General features: G+C 36.2%; 3 protein-coding genes across 3 annotated transcripts; 1 reads left to right on the top strand and 2 right to left on the bottom strand.

Moving 5' to 3' along the window:
• Window positions 1-128: 128 nt before the first annotated feature.
• LOC109034111 (uncharacterized) lies at window positions 129-6,072 on the bottom strand. The gene is made up of 2 exons (XM_019047060.2): window positions 5,784-6,072; window positions 129-4,027 (listed from the first exon to the last, which is right to left on the bottom strand). Exons 1-2 carry the CDS (start codon window positions 5,884-5,886, stop codon window positions 3,801-3,803), a joined length of 330 nt encoding a protein of 109 aa, XP_018902605.1. The 5' UTR covers window positions 5,887-6,072; the 3' UTR covers window positions 129-3,800.
• Window positions 2,545-3,711, bottom strand: LOC109034109 (transcription factor IIIA). The gene has a single exon (XM_072299648.1). It carries the CDS (start codon window positions 3,709-3,711, stop codon window positions 2,545-2,547), a length of 1,167 nt encoding a protein of 388 aa, XP_072155749.1.
• A 364-nt stretch (window positions 6,073-6,436) lies between the features above and the next one.
• On the top strand, window positions 6,437-22,481 carry LOC109034107 (uncharacterized). The gene is made up of 9 exons (XM_019047055.2): window positions 6,437-6,939; window positions 8,343-8,458; window positions 9,573-9,836; window positions 10,583-10,701; window positions 11,195-11,450; window positions 13,482-13,611; window positions 15,418-15,573; window positions 16,226-17,969; window positions 18,951-22,481. The coding sequence occupies exons 1-9, from the start codon at window positions 6,877-6,879 to the stop codon at window positions 19,106-19,108; spliced, it is 3,006 nt and encodes a 1,001-aa protein (XP_018902600.2). The 5' UTR covers window positions 6,437-6,876; the 3' UTR covers window positions 19,109-22,481.
• The last annotated feature ends 246 nt before the right edge of the window (window positions 22,482-22,727 follow it).

The raw sequence follows: 22,727 nt of genomic DNA, 5'->3' as shown, positions 1-22,727 counted from the left end.
GGGGTCACGAATATTTGGAAAAGCCAAGTTACTTAAATTGTCGACATCCTCGGGTTTGGCGGCTTAGTAACACTTATTTCCATTTTCTTATTATTATGAGATATATATTGAAAAAATAAAAAAGTAGATAATTTCAAGATTAATGTATTGAAATTCCATGGCTTTGAAGCTTTTTTAACAAAACAACATTTGGTGCATAATAAGAAAATTTGGATAATTAATAACAATAATATAAAAATAGTAAAGTATAAAATATGCTTGTTGATGGCATTTGACCTGTCTTAAAAACTCAAATTACAATAATACTGAATATTTGACTTTACATAAGAAAGTCATGAAAACCGTGCCATTGAATGTCATTAATTTTCTCTATAATAATATAAAATGATATTGAATATTCAGAAATATGTGCAACGTGAGAGGATTAAAAAAATCTAAAATAATTTGGTATTCCATCCAAAAATAGCTCTCCATGCCTCCTTTTCATTTTAACTACAGATGAATCCATTATTAATTAACTAAATGAGAAAATCTTCACGCGGCTCAAACGGATGATGAATATTGTTTCTGCTTACTTCATCTACTACAAGATTTTAATAATACCGAAAAGCAGTTCAAAGAGTAGTGGGGGAGCAGTCTGATTTCATATCAGCTGCTCAGTCACTGAGGGGAAATTTAGAAAAAGAAGACTTCTATTCAGTGTCTATTTTCATTCTTGGATATGTTTCTTCTGACTGAACATTGCACCACCAGGAATGCATGAATTTAATGGTCTAACTACTTACTTGCATTTAACATTGCCTAATTTTACCTCAAGTATTATTCTATTGACAGGACAACAAACAAAATGATGCCTTGAAACTTTTTGAGCATTTCTTCCAGCTTATAAAGAATATACTCACAAAATTTCAAGTCAAAGTTGTCATTATTTTTCTGTCGAAAAAATAAGACATGAAAGAAAATTAGATGGCACTTAATTTAATTAGGTTTATTCCTATGAAATCCGTTTAATTACAAGACATTATATCGACAATGAAACTACCAAACCACGTGTCTAGTTTATAGTACTTAAAAATCTCCACTCTCATTTAATTATTTTAAAGGAGAACAAATCAATATTATTCCTTGAACTTTTCTTGTAGTTTTCACAGAGTAGAAAAAGCACAGAATTTTTCAAGAATAGACGATGAGTAGTTTCCCATTCAAAAATTATAGTACAGCAGGAAGTCTGAAATGTCTTTAACCGAGATACATGGTTTGGTAAGCAGTTTCACAATCATATAAAAATAACTGAAGGGTCCGGAGCATGAGCCTGTTTATTGACATTTTGTTGGCCCAAGTACGGGATCCATGTACCTCCATTTGCGACGTTGAGGACTTCCTGTCACACTTCATTTTCCCTGATCATAGTCAACTCAATTTCTTGAGAACTTCTTGATTATTCTTCTCTGGTCGCAAAATATTCTGTATGAATTTCAAGCAATAAAGTTTGCTTGTTTCTTTTGAAAAAAATAAAATAGGAGGGGAAATTTTAAAACATCACAATGGAGATACTTGATTTTGCACTTCGGTCATCGATTTGTAAACAAATCAAGTTTAGGCTGTTTATGCCATTCTTGTAAGGTAGTCTATGATAAAAACAGAGAGTTAAAAGCAAAATCATGAGGATAAGACTGCCATGAAACACAAGAAAAAATTCTACATAAAAAAGTTTGCCACACTCTAGTTCTCACCTTAGTTCTCAATTATCTCAAAATCAGAAGAAATGCGTTTAATAAGCTCATGCATTTGGTTTTTTAGTTGTGATACATAAATGAAAAGAATAATCACTAATTCAAAAAAAGTTGTAGGATGAATAAAAACAATACGCAAGGCGTAAATTTAGGATCAACAAACTTGCCATATTGTAATTGACTTCATTCACTCATCATACCATTTTGCAACAATTTCGGTGATAGAAGATACCATTTTTCAGATGAAATTTTTGGGAGGACTTACTTACGAGTCAAATATTCACAATGATCTGATTGATTTAAGACGCACTGAGAAGAAACAATAAAAATCATTTTATTTGTATTGCAGGCTTTATAACTTTCTACATGTGTGTAAACTGCAAATGCTTACTTTAAGGAAAGATTATAAATGTGGAACTGCAGATATTGCTCCTCGGTGTTACCATTTTAGTCCATCAATTCTCTCAGGTGCTCATCTCAAACATTTTAAAAAAAAAACAGTTAATTCAATCGAACTAAGAAAAGGAAGAAAATAGAAACCATCAAAATCAATGATGATTCCTTCAATGTACAGTTTAAGGTCTTACTAGAGATGTAAGAGATAATAGCAGTAAATACTGTTCAAACATATGACACATTATTGAAAGGAAAAAAGGCCAGAGGATTGGTAAAATTATAAGCAGCTTGAAAATCAAGATATTAAAGCCGACTTTCACCAAGAAGGTACGTATGCTCTGTCATGGGATTGAACGCTTGAACAAATCTTGAAGACCTTGAGTCTCTTCAGGTTACTCGATAGGAATAATTTACTTTAAAACCCAAGTATCTCATTATCTGATGATGTTTCTATTTTTAACGGTGCAATTTCACTGACAGAGTTGGATACCAAGCTTTCAGCTTCCGCATTCATCAATTTATCAATATCAGATGATGATTCTATTTCTAATGGTGCAATTTCACTGACAGAGTTGGATGCCAAGCTTTCAGCTTTCGCATTCATCAATTTATCAGTATCTGATGATGTTTCTATTCTTAACGGGTCAATTTTACTGACAGAGTTGGATACCAAGCTTTCAGCTTTCACATTCATCAATTTATCATGATCATGATATAAACCCAAAACATTTCCCAATACACTTTTGCTGCTTTTAGAGAAAGTTCTGGGTTTACCTAATTTCTGGTGTATCTTTTCAATATGTTGTCGTAACTTTTGTTTAGTGCTTAACTCATTGCCGCAATGTGCACAGGAAAAGCGTATGTTTTCATGCGATTTCAAGTGTGTATTCAGATTGCGTCTGTATGAAAAAGTTCTTTCACAATCCTTGTGGGGGCATTGAAAAGATAAACCTTCATGTTCTGAGCTAATGTGTTCCACAAGAAACATCCGACGTGAAAACTTCTTACTACATTCAGCACATTGAAATTTGACCGGAAAGTGGATGGAGGATTCATGTGCCCGCAACTTATTATGATCTTCAAAGCGAACCATGTTACAGCCTGCACGATTGCAAAAGTAGACTGCATGCGTTCGGGACATGTGTTGATGGTAACGATGATGAGTATTAAACGCTAGAGGGCATTGCGAACATTGGTAATGCGGCTGTCCATGGCTATGATGAGTGACCATGTGTTTCTCTAAGAATACTTTTTTGGTGAAAGATCTTGAACAATGTAGACATTTGAATTCATCCTTAGACATATGAGTTCTTTCGTGACGAACTAAACCCCACTTGGTGGACAGCACAGCCTTGCAGCCAGCAAAAGAGCATTTGGCTTGAAATGGAGTGCCACCACTGCGTTCATGATTAATTTCAATGTGTCGCTTCAAGTGTGCTGCTTGTGTGTAATTTTTGTCGCAATTAGAATAGGTGCATACAAAAAGCTGCTCTTTGAGGTGAATTTTCTTAATATGAAGCCGCAACTTTGATGGTCGTGGAAATGATGCCTTACAACCTATGTACGGACAAAAATGCTTCATGCTAAATATTACGTCACTAATAACGCTAAATTTCTATAAAAACTATACAAGAAACTTAATAAAATAAATACCACTAGTAACTGCAACAATTAATGTAAAGCTGCTGCACTAGCTTCTTTTACAGCATTTGTCATGTCTTTGAGTTCTTTGTATTGGTTCTGAAGAGTGCTGTTGGCTTTCTTCAACTGTTGCAAAACTTCTTCTAAGTTACTACTATCTTCAATTAGCTTCTTGATTGTTTCATAGTGCTTGGTTGCAATAACATTTTCAGCATCAGTGTCAGCTTCTTTCTCACCACCAAGAACCTCAGCAGGACCTAAAACAAATGTTTTTTACTTAACTAAATTATAAGGTGACATAAAGATTATATTCTACATTTAATGTGGCAACAGCCAATTATCTAAATAACTTAAGAGCACTTTACAAAGATTGACATTCACATCATTACTGGTTTTAAATTATTACAGTAACTTAGCACCGTAAGATATTGTATTCTGATCCTTCTTTTAGATGCAAAAACTTCAACATGACCTCGATAGGCAGTAAGAGGCAGTTTAACCTTGAGGATAACAAGTCGCTGAGGGTACGTATTAGAACTAATCATAAACGTATGACACAACCTAGACCGCGCATTAGGATATTTCGGTGGGACGATAAGCAACCTGAATTGCAACTGGTATCATTCAGCCACCCTTGGTCTGTAGTCCAGGTATGCTGCCAGCAGTCCTAAGTACCAATGAATTTCTGCGAACTCAAATCACCCTCAGGCAAAACAGACATGCACACGCATGGCCGCTTGTCTATAATGAGCGTCATGTGGTACGACATATATCTCAGGCTGTATCAAATAAGCTGAAGGTGCATCTTTACCCTGTTTTACCCCCCTCGCTGTCTCACCTTCTCCGCCTTGAGTTGGGCCTAGTGTGCAGTCTAGATTGTGTTATAGGTCTATGGAACTAATAAACGGATCGCATTTAGCAAAAAGGAACCAGCGCAATTGCAGTGTTTTCCAAATTGTGCAACTTCTCATATTCTTTCAAAAATACCCGTTATACATACAGTATTAAAATTTACACAATTATTTTCCTTGAAAACTAACACTTCTTTGGTGGGAAGCTAAAACTATTCGATACTCTCGGAGATTTTTTAGATAATTATGAAGAAGCAACATTTTAACAACACTGTGATCGCGCTGGTTCCTTTTTGCTAAATACAATCCAAATAGACCTTAAGCAGAAATGAACCAAGCCACATCAGAGAGTGCTACATTTAATGGGCCAGATGAATTTTGTACATGAAAAACATTCAGGATTTAGTGCAGATTTCTGTGAATTTTCTGCACAGCGCAAAGCAAATTCCTTAAAATTTTCAAAAGAATCCGCACAAACATTCTCTTTCGAAACATTTAATTGTCAAGTTAAGTTTGGCAATAGCTGTTAAGGCTTCGTCCCTTTCTGCTGAGCGTCGTCCATATAGCATAATCACTTACAAAGCGGTTTTGTCGACTTAATACAGACTAAGGTTGCTCTATAGACATCATCAGTGTGACAGACTTCAAAAAGCGTTCATTTTAACTCTTGAAGAAGCCTGCACGTGCATTCATCCCTTAATAGTGAGAAATAAATCAGAACGATGAGACAGAACAAAATGAGGCCATGTCTGTCCTAGAGCAGACGCATCGTATGTTGAGACTAAAGTCAAGTATTGCTTAGGTCACCACTCATCAGTGGTGCCATCTGACTGCATGTATTAACCTGTTGCGTAGTGCTGATTTGAAGGTAACCGGGGATTGACACTCGTCTCAACCTACGATGCATCCGCTCTATGCAATGAATCAATTCTCAATTTCTGTACTTGCTGACAGAAGTTCTAAGTTCCAACAATTAACTTGCTAGTTGAAAGGCGACACATGAGCCAGAATAGTAAGCATTCGACAAAGCTCCACGAGAGATGCCTTCGCAGCATGCTGCCTAGAGCAAGTCTTAACGACTGATCTTGATACCCATTCATGTACGTCAGAAATAAAAAAATGCAATTATAGATGCAGGTAAGGTCGAATTTTAGCTACTTACTCGGAAGATTAAAGCCCTGTGCTTCTGCTTCCTGCAAATCCTCCAAGATGTGATTGAGCGTTGAGGAGACAAACTGTTGCTCCGATGGTTTTTTTTCCAACATAATTTTGGTACTAAACTGTTTGCTGGCTAGGAGGGAGTTAAGAATGGTTATGCTAGTTAGGTACGTCTATAAAAATGAGTTCTGAGGAATAGGGGGGGACCTAAATTGGACCTAAGGACCTGCGATTCTGAGATTCTGAGAGCACGAGAGCTCGAGAGCGCAAATCACATTCACAATTGTTATTTGAGGTTAGGGCACTTGGTACAGTGAAGCCGCTTGAGTCAAATAAATCTAAAAATCCTTCTAACATTTATTCATGAATAATTGCAATCCGACAACACTAAAATGCCCTTATTGCAGGGTTGTCAAAGCAACCTCTGAGCACCAAAATCTAATATTTTGCTCCTCAATTGATGCCCTGAAATAATCACATGAAAAAACAATGAAATAATACTGAAAAACATACAATTAGCACACTTTTGAATTGGTTTCTCGTTCCCCTCGTGCTTATAAAAAGCTAGAAACAGAATAAAATACAAACAATGACAAACATTGCCCCACTAGGCAACACAGGGTCTCATGTACCACTTTTTATTTACGTTCTCACCACTACACAAAATCAAAGATTATTATCAGTGTAAGTGTGTGTGCGCATACCTATGAATGTTGATCGCGACCGAGGTTTGCCAGTAAATGAGAATTTTTGATAGCTTTGGATAATCCGAAATTGTTTCATTCCTAATTCGTGAACTAAGGACACTTTCTGCACCTGTAATGAGACGTGATAAATGAACTCGTAGTCTCGGATTCGCGTTTATCTTTCCGTGGTTTTGGTCCTAACCAAGCATCGTGCGTCTTATGATCTGAAGAAAAGCTTTAATTTTGGCATATTATTTCAATATCCCCACCGACAACCGAACTACGAATGGCCAGTCAAGCTCAGATCATCGAACTTTAAGATCGTAATAACAATGACCATTTAAGTCTTAATTGCGGATTTATTTCATCCATACTTGTGTCTGATATCTTGCAAGCCATTGTCTCTGTCAGATGATGAGTTTCGACAAGAAAAATCATAACATTAATTTGTTAACGAAACTCAGGAATCGTGAGGTAACTATTTTAAATCATTTCCCAATCTGACATTTCGTTAATTCTTGCATTCTATCGATCTGTTTTGTTGAGGACTTGCACCTTTGCATCATCTCTAGGATGTGGCTGAACAGCAACCCCTAAGAGTACTCTTTCACCACTGCTTTATCAACAATATTTATTTTGATCACCATGCTCATCACCTTAAATAATCAGTTTTGCATGTGTTGAACATCTTTGACCCACTTTTTATGTGCTTTGTCTCCCAAGCTTCCAACACCTCTGCATTTCATTAATAATCGGCAGACGGCAGTACCTCTCAATTTCCTCTGAAACTGAGAAATCATGGTCAGTTTCGGTATCGCCACTGGATTTGTAAGTACCTACCAAGGTAATTAATCTCATTGAATGTGGAAAATCTCTTACTTATAGTCAACTTGAATATCTGCAGCATTACTATATATGATTGCTTATCTTGGAAGTAATGCTCGATGAGAAGTTAAATCTCCTTTCATTTTTAGAGTTTGATATAGTGAATATGACGCTTACCATCTGTGCCAGCTTGAGATTCTCATTATCAGGTAACAGGGTCAAGGTCCCCTCAAGGAACCACTAGAATAATCTAATATGTACGCATGAAAACAAATGTTATGAGCACTCCATGCCGACCCAAGCAAGAGGGACAGCTGCTTGAAGCACCAAGATCTCCAAGAAGTGTTGAATATCGATGGTAAAACTGCAGAAACGTCTATCTTGGTTTGTGGTGTTGTAAGCTTCCTTTCATACTTTACATTCTAGGTGTATGGACAACTACCTATTTTTTGGAAACTTAAGTGATTTTTCACCTTGTGTAAAAAAATTTGATGAAATTTTCAAGCCATGATGTTGGTTAGGTCTCCTTCTTAAAAATAAAATAGGAATGGAGATTTTGAAACACTGCAACCGAGATTTGCGTTTTTGCAGTTTCACTGTCAATGTGTTCAGTCGCACATCATCTACTAACCTACCTAACTACCTAAGTAATTTCAAATGTCAGAATGAAAGGGGAGATTGTTTTTTTTGATCATTAGGATTGCTAAAGCCAAACTCGCCTCTTTCTCAGAGTACTCTACATTTTTTTTTTTTTAAATTTCATTTGTGTCTCCATTCGATCCACAATTTGGGCTCCTTATTTCACAACACAGATAGAAAACACGAATTGCAATTATTTTCAAAATGTCAATGGACATTTTGAGTGAAACAGAAAATCTACTGTCTTCATTTCAGCATTAGAACTGAGTGCTAGGAACAGGATGACAGATTTTATGTCTCACTTTAAAAATCAGCTAACTTCTGGCATTAACTGTAGAGGAGGATTGACTTTCACTAAAACTTCCAGTAACTGAGCACAATCTCTCCTAATGTATCTTAATTTTTTGTCCTAGATTTCTGGCCTATTCAAACGTAATGCAAAAAATTTACGTGAACCAGCTAAATATTTATTCAATGGAATTCCTGACCGATTAATGTTCCATCTAAAGAATGTTTTACATCTTGGGAAGTAAGTACCTCTTGAATTGATAGCTTTGTTACTTGCTCATCTGTTTTTATTAGCTATTAATTATAGCTAAAAGGTATATTAAGATAATTAAGTTTTTTTTTAAATAATTATTATTTTGATTTGTTTGTTGACCTTCAAAATCAAGGGTTTCAAGGTAGAACTTCTTGGACAAACCGTTTTGGTAATTAGCAAGAGGCTCCTAAGGTGTAATTTTAGTTACTTTTGAGTCTGAACAACTAGAGGTCCCCAGATAGACCTAATCAAGTTGGTCCTATTTTTTAATATTTTTAAACAATGTCCCTCCAGCAGAAGAAAAATTGAAGAACTTAAGAATAATCCCTTGATTTGTCACCTGGATTATTTGAAGCCATAAAAAACAAGAGCAAAAAGAACTTGAGAATGATCAAATTTGAGTCCAAATGTTTTATAAACCTCGGTTATTTTAGGCGAATTTCGGCAATTCAATATCATGCACTTTCTAAATGAAATCCTTTGCTTACAAACCTTGCAGACAAAACAGCTGACAGCAGTCGGAGACAGATAACTGTTGTACACTGCTTTTCGGTCAACAATTGCAACAGTCCAGTCATAAATTCCTCCTGGGAGCTTAATTAAGACATTGGAAATATTGATGGCCGAAGTGCAAAACCACATATCTCTGTTTGTGACGTAGCAAACCTCCTATCATAGTTCATTTTTTCCTTGACGTTTAAGTAATTTTTTCTTGATTTTTCTTTGCCATCAGCAGAATACTTCGTAAAAATTTCAAGCTGTGAATTTGACTTATTTCTTTTCAAAAATAAAATAAAAACGTAAATTTTGAAACACTGCAATGGAAGTTGTGGTTTCGCATTTTGGCCATCGATATGATACAAACTGCTGCCAGTATAAAATTAGTCAAAAATTTTTTTTCATTTTAGGTTCACACTGGTTGGTATTGTTCATCATATTATTCTCATCTCTCTTTGTTGCTCATGTCTATTTTAGTTAGGAAGGTATCCATTGCAATCAAAAGAAATGAAAACAATTTTTCCTTTCTTTCTTATCTTTCAGGAAACAAACTCATGTTCAGCTTGACGACCTAACATTCTTATTATTGTCTTTTACTTTCCAGTCAAATTTTGATGGGTACTACACAGTGTGGCCAGTTCCTCATTACATATTCATTCTCCAATGGGAATCCATTACAACACTCCGCAGACTTTGGCTTCCCACCTTACAAATACAAGCTGCATTGGTGGGCGTTCCGTCCCTTTGCTGCTGCTGTGAAAGTTGGGGAAGTCCAGCTCTTTGGCGATTTTGAAATCCGTGATATTTTGTCCATAAGCATAGCTCAGTGGCCATCCATTCCTAATAAAATAGTGGCCTGTGGATACTAGTAAGTTCATCTATTCTGTCAGTAGAAAGTAAAAACAAATCTGCCAGAAAAAGTCATCAATAGGAGCAAAAATCTGCTTGACCCTCTAAAACTGAGGCGTTTTATTTATTTAATATGCTCTGTACATTAAAACATCATCTTCTTACAGCTTAAGTATTACAAGCGGCAGTAGCGCTTTTATGCTGTTGTCAGACATCTCATCATTTTTCTTTAAAACTATTGAGCATATTTTTATGAAACTTTTAGGAATTAATCTCAATGACAAAAGAAATGCAAGGTAAAATTTTCAACCGACTTTTTTTGTAAAAAATTAACAAGATTGAGAAGTTTGGCAACATAATCCCTAAGCTCCAATGACGCTTGTGATATTCGGGACGATATGGACTTTATGTACCTTCTTTCTGAAACATTTCAAACTGAAAGCTGATAATTCCGATCCTAATCACGGTACTTTCATTCTCCCCAAAATTTCAAACCCCCAAGAAGTTAAGTGCCATTTTTCAAGAATGCATCACGCTTGGAATTGATGAAATATCCATGTGCTCTTTATCTAGGGGAATGAGAGAAAAAAAATCATCTCTAGCTGAAATTTGTACCTCCTTAGCATGAGTATCGATGGACAGTGGTAATTCTGAGTCTGGTATTTGTTAAAGTTAGCTATGTTTTCTTTCTTCAATATAGGTATGTTTAATATTAAGTATAATTATCAGTGTGCTCTAGATTGTTCGTTCTTGTTGTCCTTACAGTAACTCTGATACGCCAGTACCGGAAGAAGATAGGAAAGCCTTCATTACTATTACCACTTTACCTGCCTTGCATAGTTGTTACCAGTGTAAGCTCATTGCAGCCTCATTTGATGCGGAAGGTAACGTTTTATTTAATATTAATCAAGTTATCACATGAAACTATAATAGGAATTCTGTTATCTAGGTATCGTTTTTTTAAAATTACTTAAAAAAAAAAATTAAAAAGAAAAAAAAATTAATAAAAAAAGATCATGAACGAGTGATGACATTTCATTCTAAAGTCCTAAAATTTGCAGAAATATTGTGATATTGCCTTACCTCAAACTTGACACCAATAAAACTAATTATGATTTTGAAACATGTATATGAATGAAGACATCTTCAGTATCTTATGATCTTTAAGGAAAATCCAAGGAAACCTACTTGAGACATCCAGTAAGCTAGTTATCACAATAATCTGGTTTTTAGTATTACATAGTAAAATTTTTTTTTTTTTTTACCTCAGAGGAGGAAGCGCATCATAATGCACATAATTATTATACTTTGGACTTTAAAGTTTAGTCACATTTTCTATTGATATTTATCTACTGATCTATTCTATTTTTTTTTTAGACTTCGCTGCCAATTGGGACAGTTGTATCAGTATGCGATGTGTAAAACATGGTCTAACAGTTCACACATCATTTAATCTATCAAATCCGAATCCCACACTTGATCTTTCCATAAGTCTGAAAGCTGCAAATCGAATAGTTTTCAATACCGGAGTTTTCCTCCATGTGTTGTCTGTGGACCTCGAGGATCCCTCAACTGTTCCACCCTCTCAATCATTGGAGCAAGACAGCATCGTCAACTCTCCAATTGAACATAAGTACGCTTACATATTTACCCTTCCATCTAACAGGATAATGATCTGCACTTGATCAAAATACTATAAAACAACGAAAAAATGAAAAAGAGATCATCATAAACATGATTATGAAGAGGAGCATGACTGAAATATTAATGGGTCAGTTTACCTCTGTGACTACAAAAATCTCTCTCAAACCACGTATTGAAATCGAACATCATGAAAATCCTCTCAGAAAATTACTTTTCAGATGTGTAAAATCACTTAGCTCATTTTTGTTCTAAGCAGCCAAGTGGATAAGACAAAAAGTTGCTCAAGACAACATTTCTCTTCGTCCCTTGACAATTCAACTCAGCCAGATCTTACTGTAATTGTTTCTCACACATAAAAGCTGAAGAAAAATGTGACCACCTACCTGTAACTGAGAAATTATACTTCTTCACTGATGATAAGGTTTCGGACACTAAGTAGTTCAAATCATTGTATCATTGTTCTAGCAGCTTCGTGTATCCTCAAACTGCTTTGCCGAAAATGACTGTTAACCTGTACTCAGCACACTCATTACTTTCGAACATAACAACAAAGAAAGAAAATTGAAATGATCAATTGTCACCTCATGCAACTGTATTGATGTTTTATTATGATCTCAATCATATGAAAAAGTACACCATTACATCTAGTTTTGCAAAAAATTCCTCTATTTCAAGTTGGTCAGTTTTAAGTGGAATTTCAAATTTCCAGTTAAATCTCTGAAGAAAGATTGCCAACAAATCCAGATCAATGGAATGTTTTCAAGGTATCTGTGGAATTCTGTATGAATTTTCTAGAGACTCCAGGGTGTCAGATGACCAGGAAAGACACGAAGACAAAATTTTTCAGGGAGAGTAAAAGCCTAATCAGGAGGATTGCAAACTCCCTCGTCTCATAACTACACAGCGCTTTGACACAGAGCTTTCTCCCAGTCAAAAGTGAATTTTTCGGGACTGTTAGGAGGCTTGAATTTTCAAGGAAGAATTCACCATTGACTTGGAGAGAACTCTGTATGAAAGTACCAGTACTTTGCACTGCCCTATGCTTATTTTTTTGCTTCTTTTGATTTAAAAATTAGAGAGATGAAAAATCCAAAGATCATAGAAAACCTGGAAAATTAGGAAGAAGTGGAGGTCACCCTAAGACCCACAATTTGCCTCCTGACACACTCACCTCCTTGAAAATATATTACAACACTTTTGCCTAGGCGACTAGTGATCTCCGCAAAAAATTCCTATGTTAAATTTAAAGTAAGCAGCAGGAGCAGGCATTAGATGAGCTTAGTGTTCTACTATTTTAATCTTTGCTTTTCAAGCAGTTAAGTCGGTGACCGTTATATACCAACAGTGCAACCAGCGATTGATTGAGAAGACTGCAATCAGACTCTTTAGAGCTGTACAGTAAAACTTGAAGAGCTTGTTACAAAAATTTAACTTCTCCCCATCCTTTTCCCTGAATTTCCCTCAAGTTATGTCGCTCAATCTCGAATACTTGAGATCTTCTCTTACCAAATTTTCAGGACCATCAAACAACTTTGGGGAGGGTTTGCAAGGGGGAAGTCCAAGTTGGAATCTTGGCTCTTCAATATCCTCTGGAAAAGATGTCAAGTCCTTGTTTGTGCTAAACTGTTTCTAAATGCATGTACTTTTAACATAAGTACATCAACAATTAGAGTGTCCAGTCCGATTTAAAACTGCCATGTTGCCATTTTTCCTAATTTTTTTAAAGTGGCAAAGGCTCAAGTATGAGTAATTAATAGACAAACTTTAAGGGTAACCTGGAGGGGGAAAGGGGGGGGGAGTAAAACATTGAGTTTCTACATCAAGCTATATTGGAGACCTTAGGTGACCTCCAATCCTCATTTCAAGTGAACAAATTGATCTAAATTCTGTTTGGTTGTGTTATTTTTTCCCTCAGCTCTATTTTTCAATATTGTGGCTTTTCAGTCTGTGGATAACTAAATCAGGTAACCCATGTTTTGAACCGTGGTTAATCACTACCCTCTGTTTTTTACCCCCTCAGGTTAGGAGCCAACCTTGAGAAGCATGGCTATAATTATGTTCGCCCATTCAGGTATGGAATATCAACCAATAATGGAAATCTACCATGTGATGAAAATGATGAAAATAAGCTCTCTGCCAATTATCTTCAAGTAAGTTATTATTTGCTTCTTTTTTTTTCTGTCGTTGAAGGAATAGGTTACTGAGGAGCAGGGATTGGGAGTCGGCTAAGCAGGTGATCTCGGTGCAGGAGCGATCTCTGTTCAGCAAGTTTGGGTACGGACCACCTCGACAGGGTCGACCATCAGCGCGAGACCTCCATCGAGTCCGCCCTCTGAGCTGCACCGTAGGGCAGACTCGCTGCCAATACCGTCTTTCTAGAGGGCAGACTCGCTGGGGAAAGCCTGGCTGGCTGGCGGATTCGGTAGCGCGCCCACGGAAACTTCTCGGAAATCAGCATATTTACCCCTGTTTGCGTACAGGCGCCGTTGAGCCTGAGCCTCTTCATCCGTTGACAAAGGATCTCAGACCTCTTCCCTGACACCGGGCGTCGGTGGTTACCCGGTATCAGGGCAGTGGTCCGAGGCTGCCAGGGGATCATGGTGGCAGACCAGCACCACTGCCGCGGGTCTGCCCATGGCCCCCCTGCCGAGCTCAATCGCTGAGGCCGAGTCTGAGTCTCTACAGACTCGACTCGTGAGACCGTTAAAATCCCTGCTGAGGAGTGCAAGTAGAACCATAATAATCTGTCAATAATGTTAATTACAGGGTAAATATAGACTGATTGTTGTCAGTCATTATTACCAGATGGTGAATTTAACCTCCATGCACGTTTAGTATCTGCATTTCATTCCACAATAGATCACTAGACAAGGCACAATAGAGTTGAGCATTTTGATACATTTTTCTTAAAACCAAAATTTCATGTAGAACACAATCCGCAAAAAAAAATTACTGAAATTAACTCCTAACCAAGATATTTAGTGTTTCATGACACATTAATTCAAACCTCCTGCTCATGAAAACGCAATGGTTTATGTTATTCAAATTCAGCACTAAATATAGCCGTAATAGTCTAAGCAGCATGAAAATATGATAATACTAATTTTGGCGCTCCAAATCAGTTATTACAAGTTTTTTACACTTTAAACAACACAGGGTAAGGGAAAAACTGCTTGATTAAGAAGCCTTCTACAACCGTTCTAGTGCGTAATTTGACGTAGAGTATTGCGTTTCTCGTTCCGGGGCAATTTAAAGTTCCTGTAAACAATGTAAAATACTAAAGCTAACATCTTACTTAGGAGTTCATTCTAGTAACTATCAATGCAAAAATTGTGTTCTATGTGAAATTCTAGTTAGAAAACACGTATCAGAATGCTTAAATTTGTACCTTGTCTAGTGATCCATTCCCCACAAATGAAAACGAAACCATGTTGCTCGTTTTCCCTGTCCCTCACAGAGGATGCAACTGACTCATCGCCTCCTTATCATTTTAGCTTGTCAAACTACAGACGCAGCAATAAATTTAAGAGCATCAAGGAATCAGTCAGGCTGACTGGACTGTATGTAAGTTAGTAACCCTCTGTTGTGTTGCTGCACCTGCCTAACTTGGGAGTATTACTCGGAAAAGTAGGAGGAAATGATAATTCAGCCATGAGTGTATGGAAATAAGAAGTAGGCAGAAAAGATAGACAGCCAGCCCTGGCCCGCCTACCCAGAAATTATGTTTACAAACCAGAAAAAATTCAGGGCACGACAGGGCAAATTTTGCCAAACTACATTTTCTGTGACAAGCTGACCAGTACTGTCTCCCGTGCTATCTTCCTGCAATTTCCTAGAGATTCAACCTTTTATTTTTCAATAGAATAGGTGTGTATATCAAACTGAAAATGTGTTTTTTTTTTATATTCACCGCTGACTTTTCCCTCAAGTGATAGTGAATTCTTACCTGATTTCAGCTTAAATCGCCAGTGCCAAAAGAACTTGTTTGCCAGTCACCAGGAGATGTAACTAGCTCTCAGATGTGGTGCGCTAAGATGCCTAAACTTGCAATGAAACCTGTTCCTAACAAAACTAAAGTGTGGAGACGCACTATTTTAGATCAAGCTGAAAAAGTAAGTTTTCCAACAAGACTCTCACTGTAAGTCTGAGAATTTTATAATATTTAACAGATGTGTGGAAAGAGAAATTAAGAAGAAAAAGAAGGAGAAGAAGAGGAAGAAGAACAATAACAAAAGCTAATTCTTGTACCCTAGTTAACTAAAAATCCTTCTCTTTCAAAAACATCCAGATGTATTTGAACTGATTTTTTAAAACTATGTAGGATACTGCTGAGAAGTTAAACACAACATGTCCACTGCACTGCAAAACGCTTTTTCAGAGTAAGAGTCATTAAGGCAAAAAAACATAAGTACCTCACTCAATAAATTATAATGTTTAAAATTTAGGTCTGCATGTGCTTCTACTTTTCTCTAGTCAAAATTAGTTCCACCTAATGGTGATTACTTTTCATGAGATAGTTCCAGTTTTGACCTATAAATTTCAGTCGAAATTAGTTCTCATGGAAAAAAAAACAGTTAGAACTAGTTCCAACAATGAGGGTCCCAGTTACCTCAATTTTGAAACTAGTTCCAACTAAAGGGGTCTGTGGAAACTAGTTTCGACTAGTCAAAATTAGTTTCAACGAATTTGGGGTTCTAATTATGACATAATTTCACGTGTTATTTAATTTGGCAATGTTTAATTTATTCCCTTTCTTTCTTGTAGGTGTATGCATTTGAAGAGTCAGATGATGGGTGCAATATCAAATTCAAGTGGTTCCGCCGACGTCGCTTAGCAGACAAAATGTACGAATTTCACACAGATGATGATGTGATGGATACAGAAAATGTCCATCCAATAGCTAAAAAATCGGCATGCCACCTATCAAACGAGAGAAACAGAGTCAAATCGGATTCATTTGTCGATGAGCTTTTTCAGTCTGATAACGACCACTCTCCCTCAGAAAATGAGTCCGACTTTGTTCTCTCAAGGGTCAAGTGCAGAAATTTTCAAACAAAAAACGCCTCAAGCTGCGACTCGCTACTCATGAAGACTGACTCCCCAAACTTAACTAGTGCTGAAACTAACATGGCTGTGCTCTCTAATGCTCAAACTAACGAATTGTATAGTGAAGGTAGTGATAAACCCAGATCTCCTTGCGAAGAAACGAGCAGTGGGCTTTCAAAGAGTGCCAATACCCCGCGAAAAATATTGCAAGGTTGTTTCTCAGAGCTTTCAATCAAAACAGACTTCTTGCCAGAGGCAGATGTAGCAGATGTAAATTCAATCATTGCCGATTGGGAGTCACTGGACACCCTGTCACCTCGCTCTGAAGTCTCAGACAAATATGTTCCGAGTTGTGAGTCACGATGTGATGCGATCCGATCATTCCTTGAAAACATCCCTGGCACTGTAACGCCTCAACAGTCAGGATTTTCCAACTATAGCATCAACAGTCGAAACTCTTCAAAACTGAACTTGGTCAAAAATGTTTCTAATCATAAGTGCTATCCACCAAGCTATGCAAATCCTCAATCAAACCTAGATAGTTCCGTAAGATTAGGCTGTGATAAGGGGACTGACCTGGACAGTGATACAGGAAAGGTTCAGTCTTCAATGCGTGTTGTTCTTCGGCCGCAGAATCAAAATTTGAACAAGTGGGATGAAACTCGAGGTCTGAGCGATGACGCTAAAAAGCCAAAGTGTTCTTTTGACAAGAATAAATCAGCAAAGATCAGTGAAGGTAAGACTGACCGTATTTTTGGACGTCAGTTAATCCCTGAAAGCTCTGTCAAATTTGACCGGAAGTTCACAGAAGTAGACGAAGAAATAATTTCAACGATAACTGATATTGAAGATGATGAGCAAGGAACAATCGGTGACTGTGCTTTGGCTGTTTCAGTCCATGGGTCTGGCTATACGCAGATGGAAATGATTTCAAATCAAAAAGCCGGCAAATTAAACATTCCTGTTTGCACTGTGCGCCAAGTGAGCTGCGACATCGAACAATTTTGCTCAAGAGTAGCAGACATCATTTGCAAATGCGAGGGATTCAAGTTTTGGTTCTGCAATGATTACGATGTTGAAATTGTGGATGTCTGCCCACTAAATGGTGATATTCTACTCGTTTTATGTATGTGGCTTAATGCTGAGTTGATGAACGACACAGAACCTCGAGCTTCTATGTATAAACGGCGGAAAACAATGGATACCAAGGACCCAAGATTATTTTTTGAAGTCAAATGCCTCTTCACATGGAGTTCTGAAACAGGAGAATGTTGGCTTGAAGGTTATAGTCCTTTGAATGATGTCAAGCAGTCTCCTAGTCCACCTAAGTCATGGAGACCAGCTCATCAAGAGGCAAAGATTCTAAGAGGACTTTCACCTACTATACTAGATTTTTACATCCTGCCCCAACCTACTCCAGTCAGACTGTTCACACATTGCCTTTGGGATGAACATGGCCAAGGTATGTTGTTATTTCAATTTGTTTTTCTCTGGTTTTGCAGGGACTTAGGTTTCGTAAAATGTGTGACATTTTTTCAAATGTAAGGTGCTTGATTTTAAGATGCATTTCAAATCCCAAGGCAAATTTTTGCAATGGAATTCGGTTGTCAACACCAATCGGTGTAAACCCAAAACGCAATTCTCTCTGTAGGATATTTTAATATATACAATTGACAGTAGTTACACACATCCCCGATTTGTCAATTAACCTCCTGAGATGGACTTGAGACCGAATTGTCGTAATTGATGACCCAAACGGAGCAGTCATCTGTCTTCTAACCTTTATAGCTGTTTAGTTTGCAAAGTTTGTACAAGCTAAATATTATTGAAAAAAAGTGTATGATTTTTGATCGCAATAACTGGCCTTTACATGATAAAATTATCCTTTTTCATTTAAAATCAGACAATTTAAAAAAATATTACAAGGTGAGACTTCTATCAGAAAAACTTCTTTATCTTGTGAGATTGCATCATGATCTGATTTCATTGTATACATTTGACATGAATTTTCAATCATTTCGTATCAATAACCAATGTGGTATGCAACCATGGAGCAGATTAATGTTGCTTTAAGCAAAACCGAAGGTACCTGTGAAGCTTACTCAGAAGTCGAATAAATTACTCCCCTTGCGTAGTTACAGGAGTGTTCACTTACCATCCTTCAGCTTTTAATTACAGAATAAGTGATTCAAATTTACCAAATTACTCCTTTTTCTGCTGAATTTTATGTTTCATCCAAAGTTTCATTGATGTGAAATGAAACACAGAAGCACAAATAAAATAATCATTTTTGTATTAATGATGCAGGAAAAGAAAAAGATTAAATGAATTTCAATCATCTGTTTCTATTAAGTCTCCTTAAAATTGAGCCACCAAGGCCTATTTTGTGACTCTGCGAACGGACCTTAAAGAACTATTTCTCATAATTCGAATTTTGTTTCAGCTTTCTCTGTTGAAGAAATTAGGGATGTATCTAACCTTGTTGGGTTCATGCTACAACCTCGCTCTTCAGATGATTGGAATAGTGAAGACAACTTTTCAAGTGATGACTCCAGCATCTCTGAAGACGAAGCCCTTGCCCTCAGTATATCAGACAATTAACCAAGTTTAAATTAATTTCTTTGGCAATTTTTTCCAAGTGTGAGTTACGTTAAACGTTGCATTGTTGTTTCCTTTTATATTTGTGTATGTGAACTTCCTTCAAATGTTTGTAAGTAGTTCTTTTGCTGGTTGATATGCATTTTCTTATTTGATTGATCTATGAGACAGTTAAATTTGCATCTTGAAGTAGGTTTTCTCTATTACTTACCACAGAAATCTAAACTTTGAAGGTCTGAAGCCTCTTAATATGTTTTAAAGCAGTCATTTTTCAGTATCTTTACTCCACAGATGAGATACATCAGAAATGGGTTGAAAATCCGTTGTTGTTTATGCTTAGAATGATTTTTAGCCGAAACTATTGTTCATTTACGTGTTGCAAAAGCAAACCAAAATACAATGAAACTTCTTCAAGAATTTTTAAGAGAAGTAAATACCTAATGAGTATCTCTCATTTGATGAGTTTAGAAGAAAAACATCACAATAAAATTAATAAAAAAATGTATCTTAGAGCCATCAGAAAAAGTCCTCTCCATTCAATGCTCCTGCAATATTCAGTTCAATAAACCCCCATATTACAGTATTTGACCGTGGTTGTGATGCGTTGACTCTTACGATACTTCAGCAATTTGTTATAAATTTTATCATAACATTTGTGAAATAGATTCAAAATCTCTAGTATAATTTCTCCTTCCATTCAGAGGTATAGCTTCTCTAATTATTCTTGCAGGTCTTTAAAGATTTACTGCTTATATGAGTCAACTGTTTAAATAATGTTTATATCGAAACATTCAATCTGTGCTGTTTTTTACTTTGGGCTTACTATTAATTAAGATCTATTGAACCATTTATCAGAGATACATTATTCAACATCTAAATTTTAGTATGCATCAAGTTCTAATTATCTATTGAAGTGTATTTTCCGAAGGCAAATACTCAACTATAATCACCTTTTTATGAGATCCAACTGGGAGTTACCATTAAAATAGTATCAACTTAGTGGGTTAAATTACAAATTTAATAAAATTTTAGATTCTTCTTCTCACTATCCAAATATCTAAATATTTCATCTTATTGTCAATGTTTCCAGTTTTGAGGACTTAAATCTCAAGTGTCTATGCAGATTTTTGGACCTAATTTTTTGTGGTATTCTGTTTACCACATGACCTGTCAGTCATTAAAAAAGACCAGGCATCATAATCCCTGCCTGCCTGAGTACAGCTCGTTAATCCTTCATCCTTAAAGCAAATCTAACTTTTCAGAGCTAAATTAATTTTTCATATGAACTTACTTTTCACAAGCATCATCAATATGATTTCATTTGTTCTTCTTCCCATTTGTAAGCAATCAGCTTCTAAAAATTTGAAAGAGTTCCAATTCGCTCTCAAGTTTTCCCCTTTATCAAAGTTCTCACTCTTAACAAGTAGTGTTCAAGTAGGAAAGAACTTTTTCCTAACATAAACCACCGGCTCTATCCTTGACTTCAGTTTGAAACATTTGCGATCATATTTGCAGAGGTTATTGTCGTTGGTTCTTATGTAAGATCAACTGTTTTATTCCTTCTTTTTTTACTTTTAATATTTACTGTAGTTTGCTCAGAATCTGAACTGCTTAGTGTTAATCGACATTTCTATCATTTAGTAAGTGGTAATTAGTCCCCCTCTTATTCAAAAGCTAAGAAAAAAACCGGTTTTCAACTTACTCAAGAACGTTGCTTTTTATGCCAATTGTTGTATCCATCAGTGCAGTCGTATAATTTTACATACAAATCTTTGATAAAACTCCCTAACACTGTATATTGGTTTGCAATATCGGCGACTTCCCGTCATACTATATTTTTCAAATGGAAAACTACTTAACATCTATTGGTAAAAACTCCCGCACTTTTTCTTCTGTGTGCAAAGAAAATTCTGTAAAAGCTTTAAGGAATGATGTTACTTGTCGGCCACCTATGGTGTAGTGGTTGTAGCGCTGGCTCTATGACCAAGAGGTCCCGGGGTTGATTCCCAGCCAGGCAACCCGAGTTCAGTGGTCTCAAACAATGGTTGCCTGGGACTGGTTGTAGGGACAGAGGAGGGGTTGGGAATAAAAGCGCAAGGATTAGCCAGTGTGGGTTATTTGAAGTAGGAAAAAAAATGAAAAAACTTTGTTCTACTTCAAAAAAAGTAAATGGAATCTGAGACTTCAAATCACAGCAAAGAAGATACGTGTTTTGGGCGTTTCACCGCTGATATGCAACTGATGAGATTGTAGTGTTTTATTTTCTTGAAAACCAACCGGCCTATCATTTAGAATGCTCTGTCAATGTATCACTATGCTCCTGCAGTTCTCATAAGATATAATCATTATTATCATTTTTTCGTATTAAATTTTATTCTCTGTAAAAGTATGTCTCAGGGATTACTGAAATTTCTTGTGGGGCAAAACTCACCGCAATATTAGCGAAAAAAGTATCTTACTTCTGAATCATTGCTAAATAAATTTACGTTCCCTCAGAGTGCGATAGGACATTAGCTTCTGTCATAGTCTGAAGGTGCATAAACTTATTTGGCGTGGACTCTAAAAACCTCTACATCTTGAGAAAAGCTCCATATCCTATCCTGTTTTTTATTTTTTCAACATAAGCGATGAGCACAAGGGATCTCAAACAATTTCTCTAAATCTGTTTGATTTTGAGAGCAAAAATGTATTAATAGGAACTTTTGCATTTTTTTTAAAAGCGTTTAAAGGAAAAATAATTTCTAACAATGTTTCTTCAAGATAGTCTCTGATCACAAATGAGCCTTAATAGGTATAACCCAGCAAAAAATTAAGATCATCAATGTTTCCTGAAAATGCTCGTAATGACGTATAATTTAAAAAAGTTCAGAAGTATTCTAAAGCAATAGATTTTACCTATTTATTTTGTTGGTAGTGAGGAAATCTTACTAAACATTTCTTTTTATTTTTTACTCTGGTGCGAGAGTGAACGTAATACTCTCAAGGTTTTGATTTCACAACGCAACAGTGTTTCTGTTCTGTGCCCTTATTTTTTTCTGTAAATATTTATTTGCATTCGACTAAATATTAAGTTGTGCGTCTCTGCTGCTGCTTTCTTGTGTACTCTCGTTTTGTGTATGTCAAGTGGACTTGTAATTTTGTCTTGCAAATGTAAATGGCTGTCTTTGACACCATTTTTGTGTTTATGTTCTGTTTCCTTCAAGACATTGTCAAACTTTTGATTGATTCCCCAATATTTTTATACTGAGCTATTTGTGCGCCACCATTAATTGGTTAATCTGTGATTTTTAAAGTATTCCCCAAAATTGTTATTTTTTGCGTGTATTTTTGAGGAATAATAATTTCAAATAAAATTGTAATCAAGACCTTGTAAAAATTTGCTTTAATTAATTTTTCTATTCCTTGATGAGTCAACCTTTAATTTGCTAGATAAAGTTGCTGAAACTGTGTTTCTTCCTTCGCCCCCCCCCCCCAATACATTTTAACAAATTTTCACTTGTCATTGGAAGACCTAAGATCAAATTGCTCGCTACAAACGATTTCTATTGTTAAGGGAAAAAATTTACCCCTTTCTGAAGCCTGCTCCTCTCAGTACTAATTTTCACATTTTATATTGGACTTC

The sequence above is a fragment of the Bemisia tabaci genome, chromosome 4 (genome assembly GCF_918797505.1).
Source record: "Bemisia tabaci chromosome 4, PGI_BMITA_v3".
Classification (NCBI taxonomy): domain Eukaryota; kingdom Metazoa; phylum Arthropoda; class Insecta; order Hemiptera; family Aleyrodidae; genus Bemisia; species Bemisia tabaci.
Note: the sequence above shows the minus strand (reverse complement) of the source record. Positions and strands in the feature narration are given on the sequence as shown.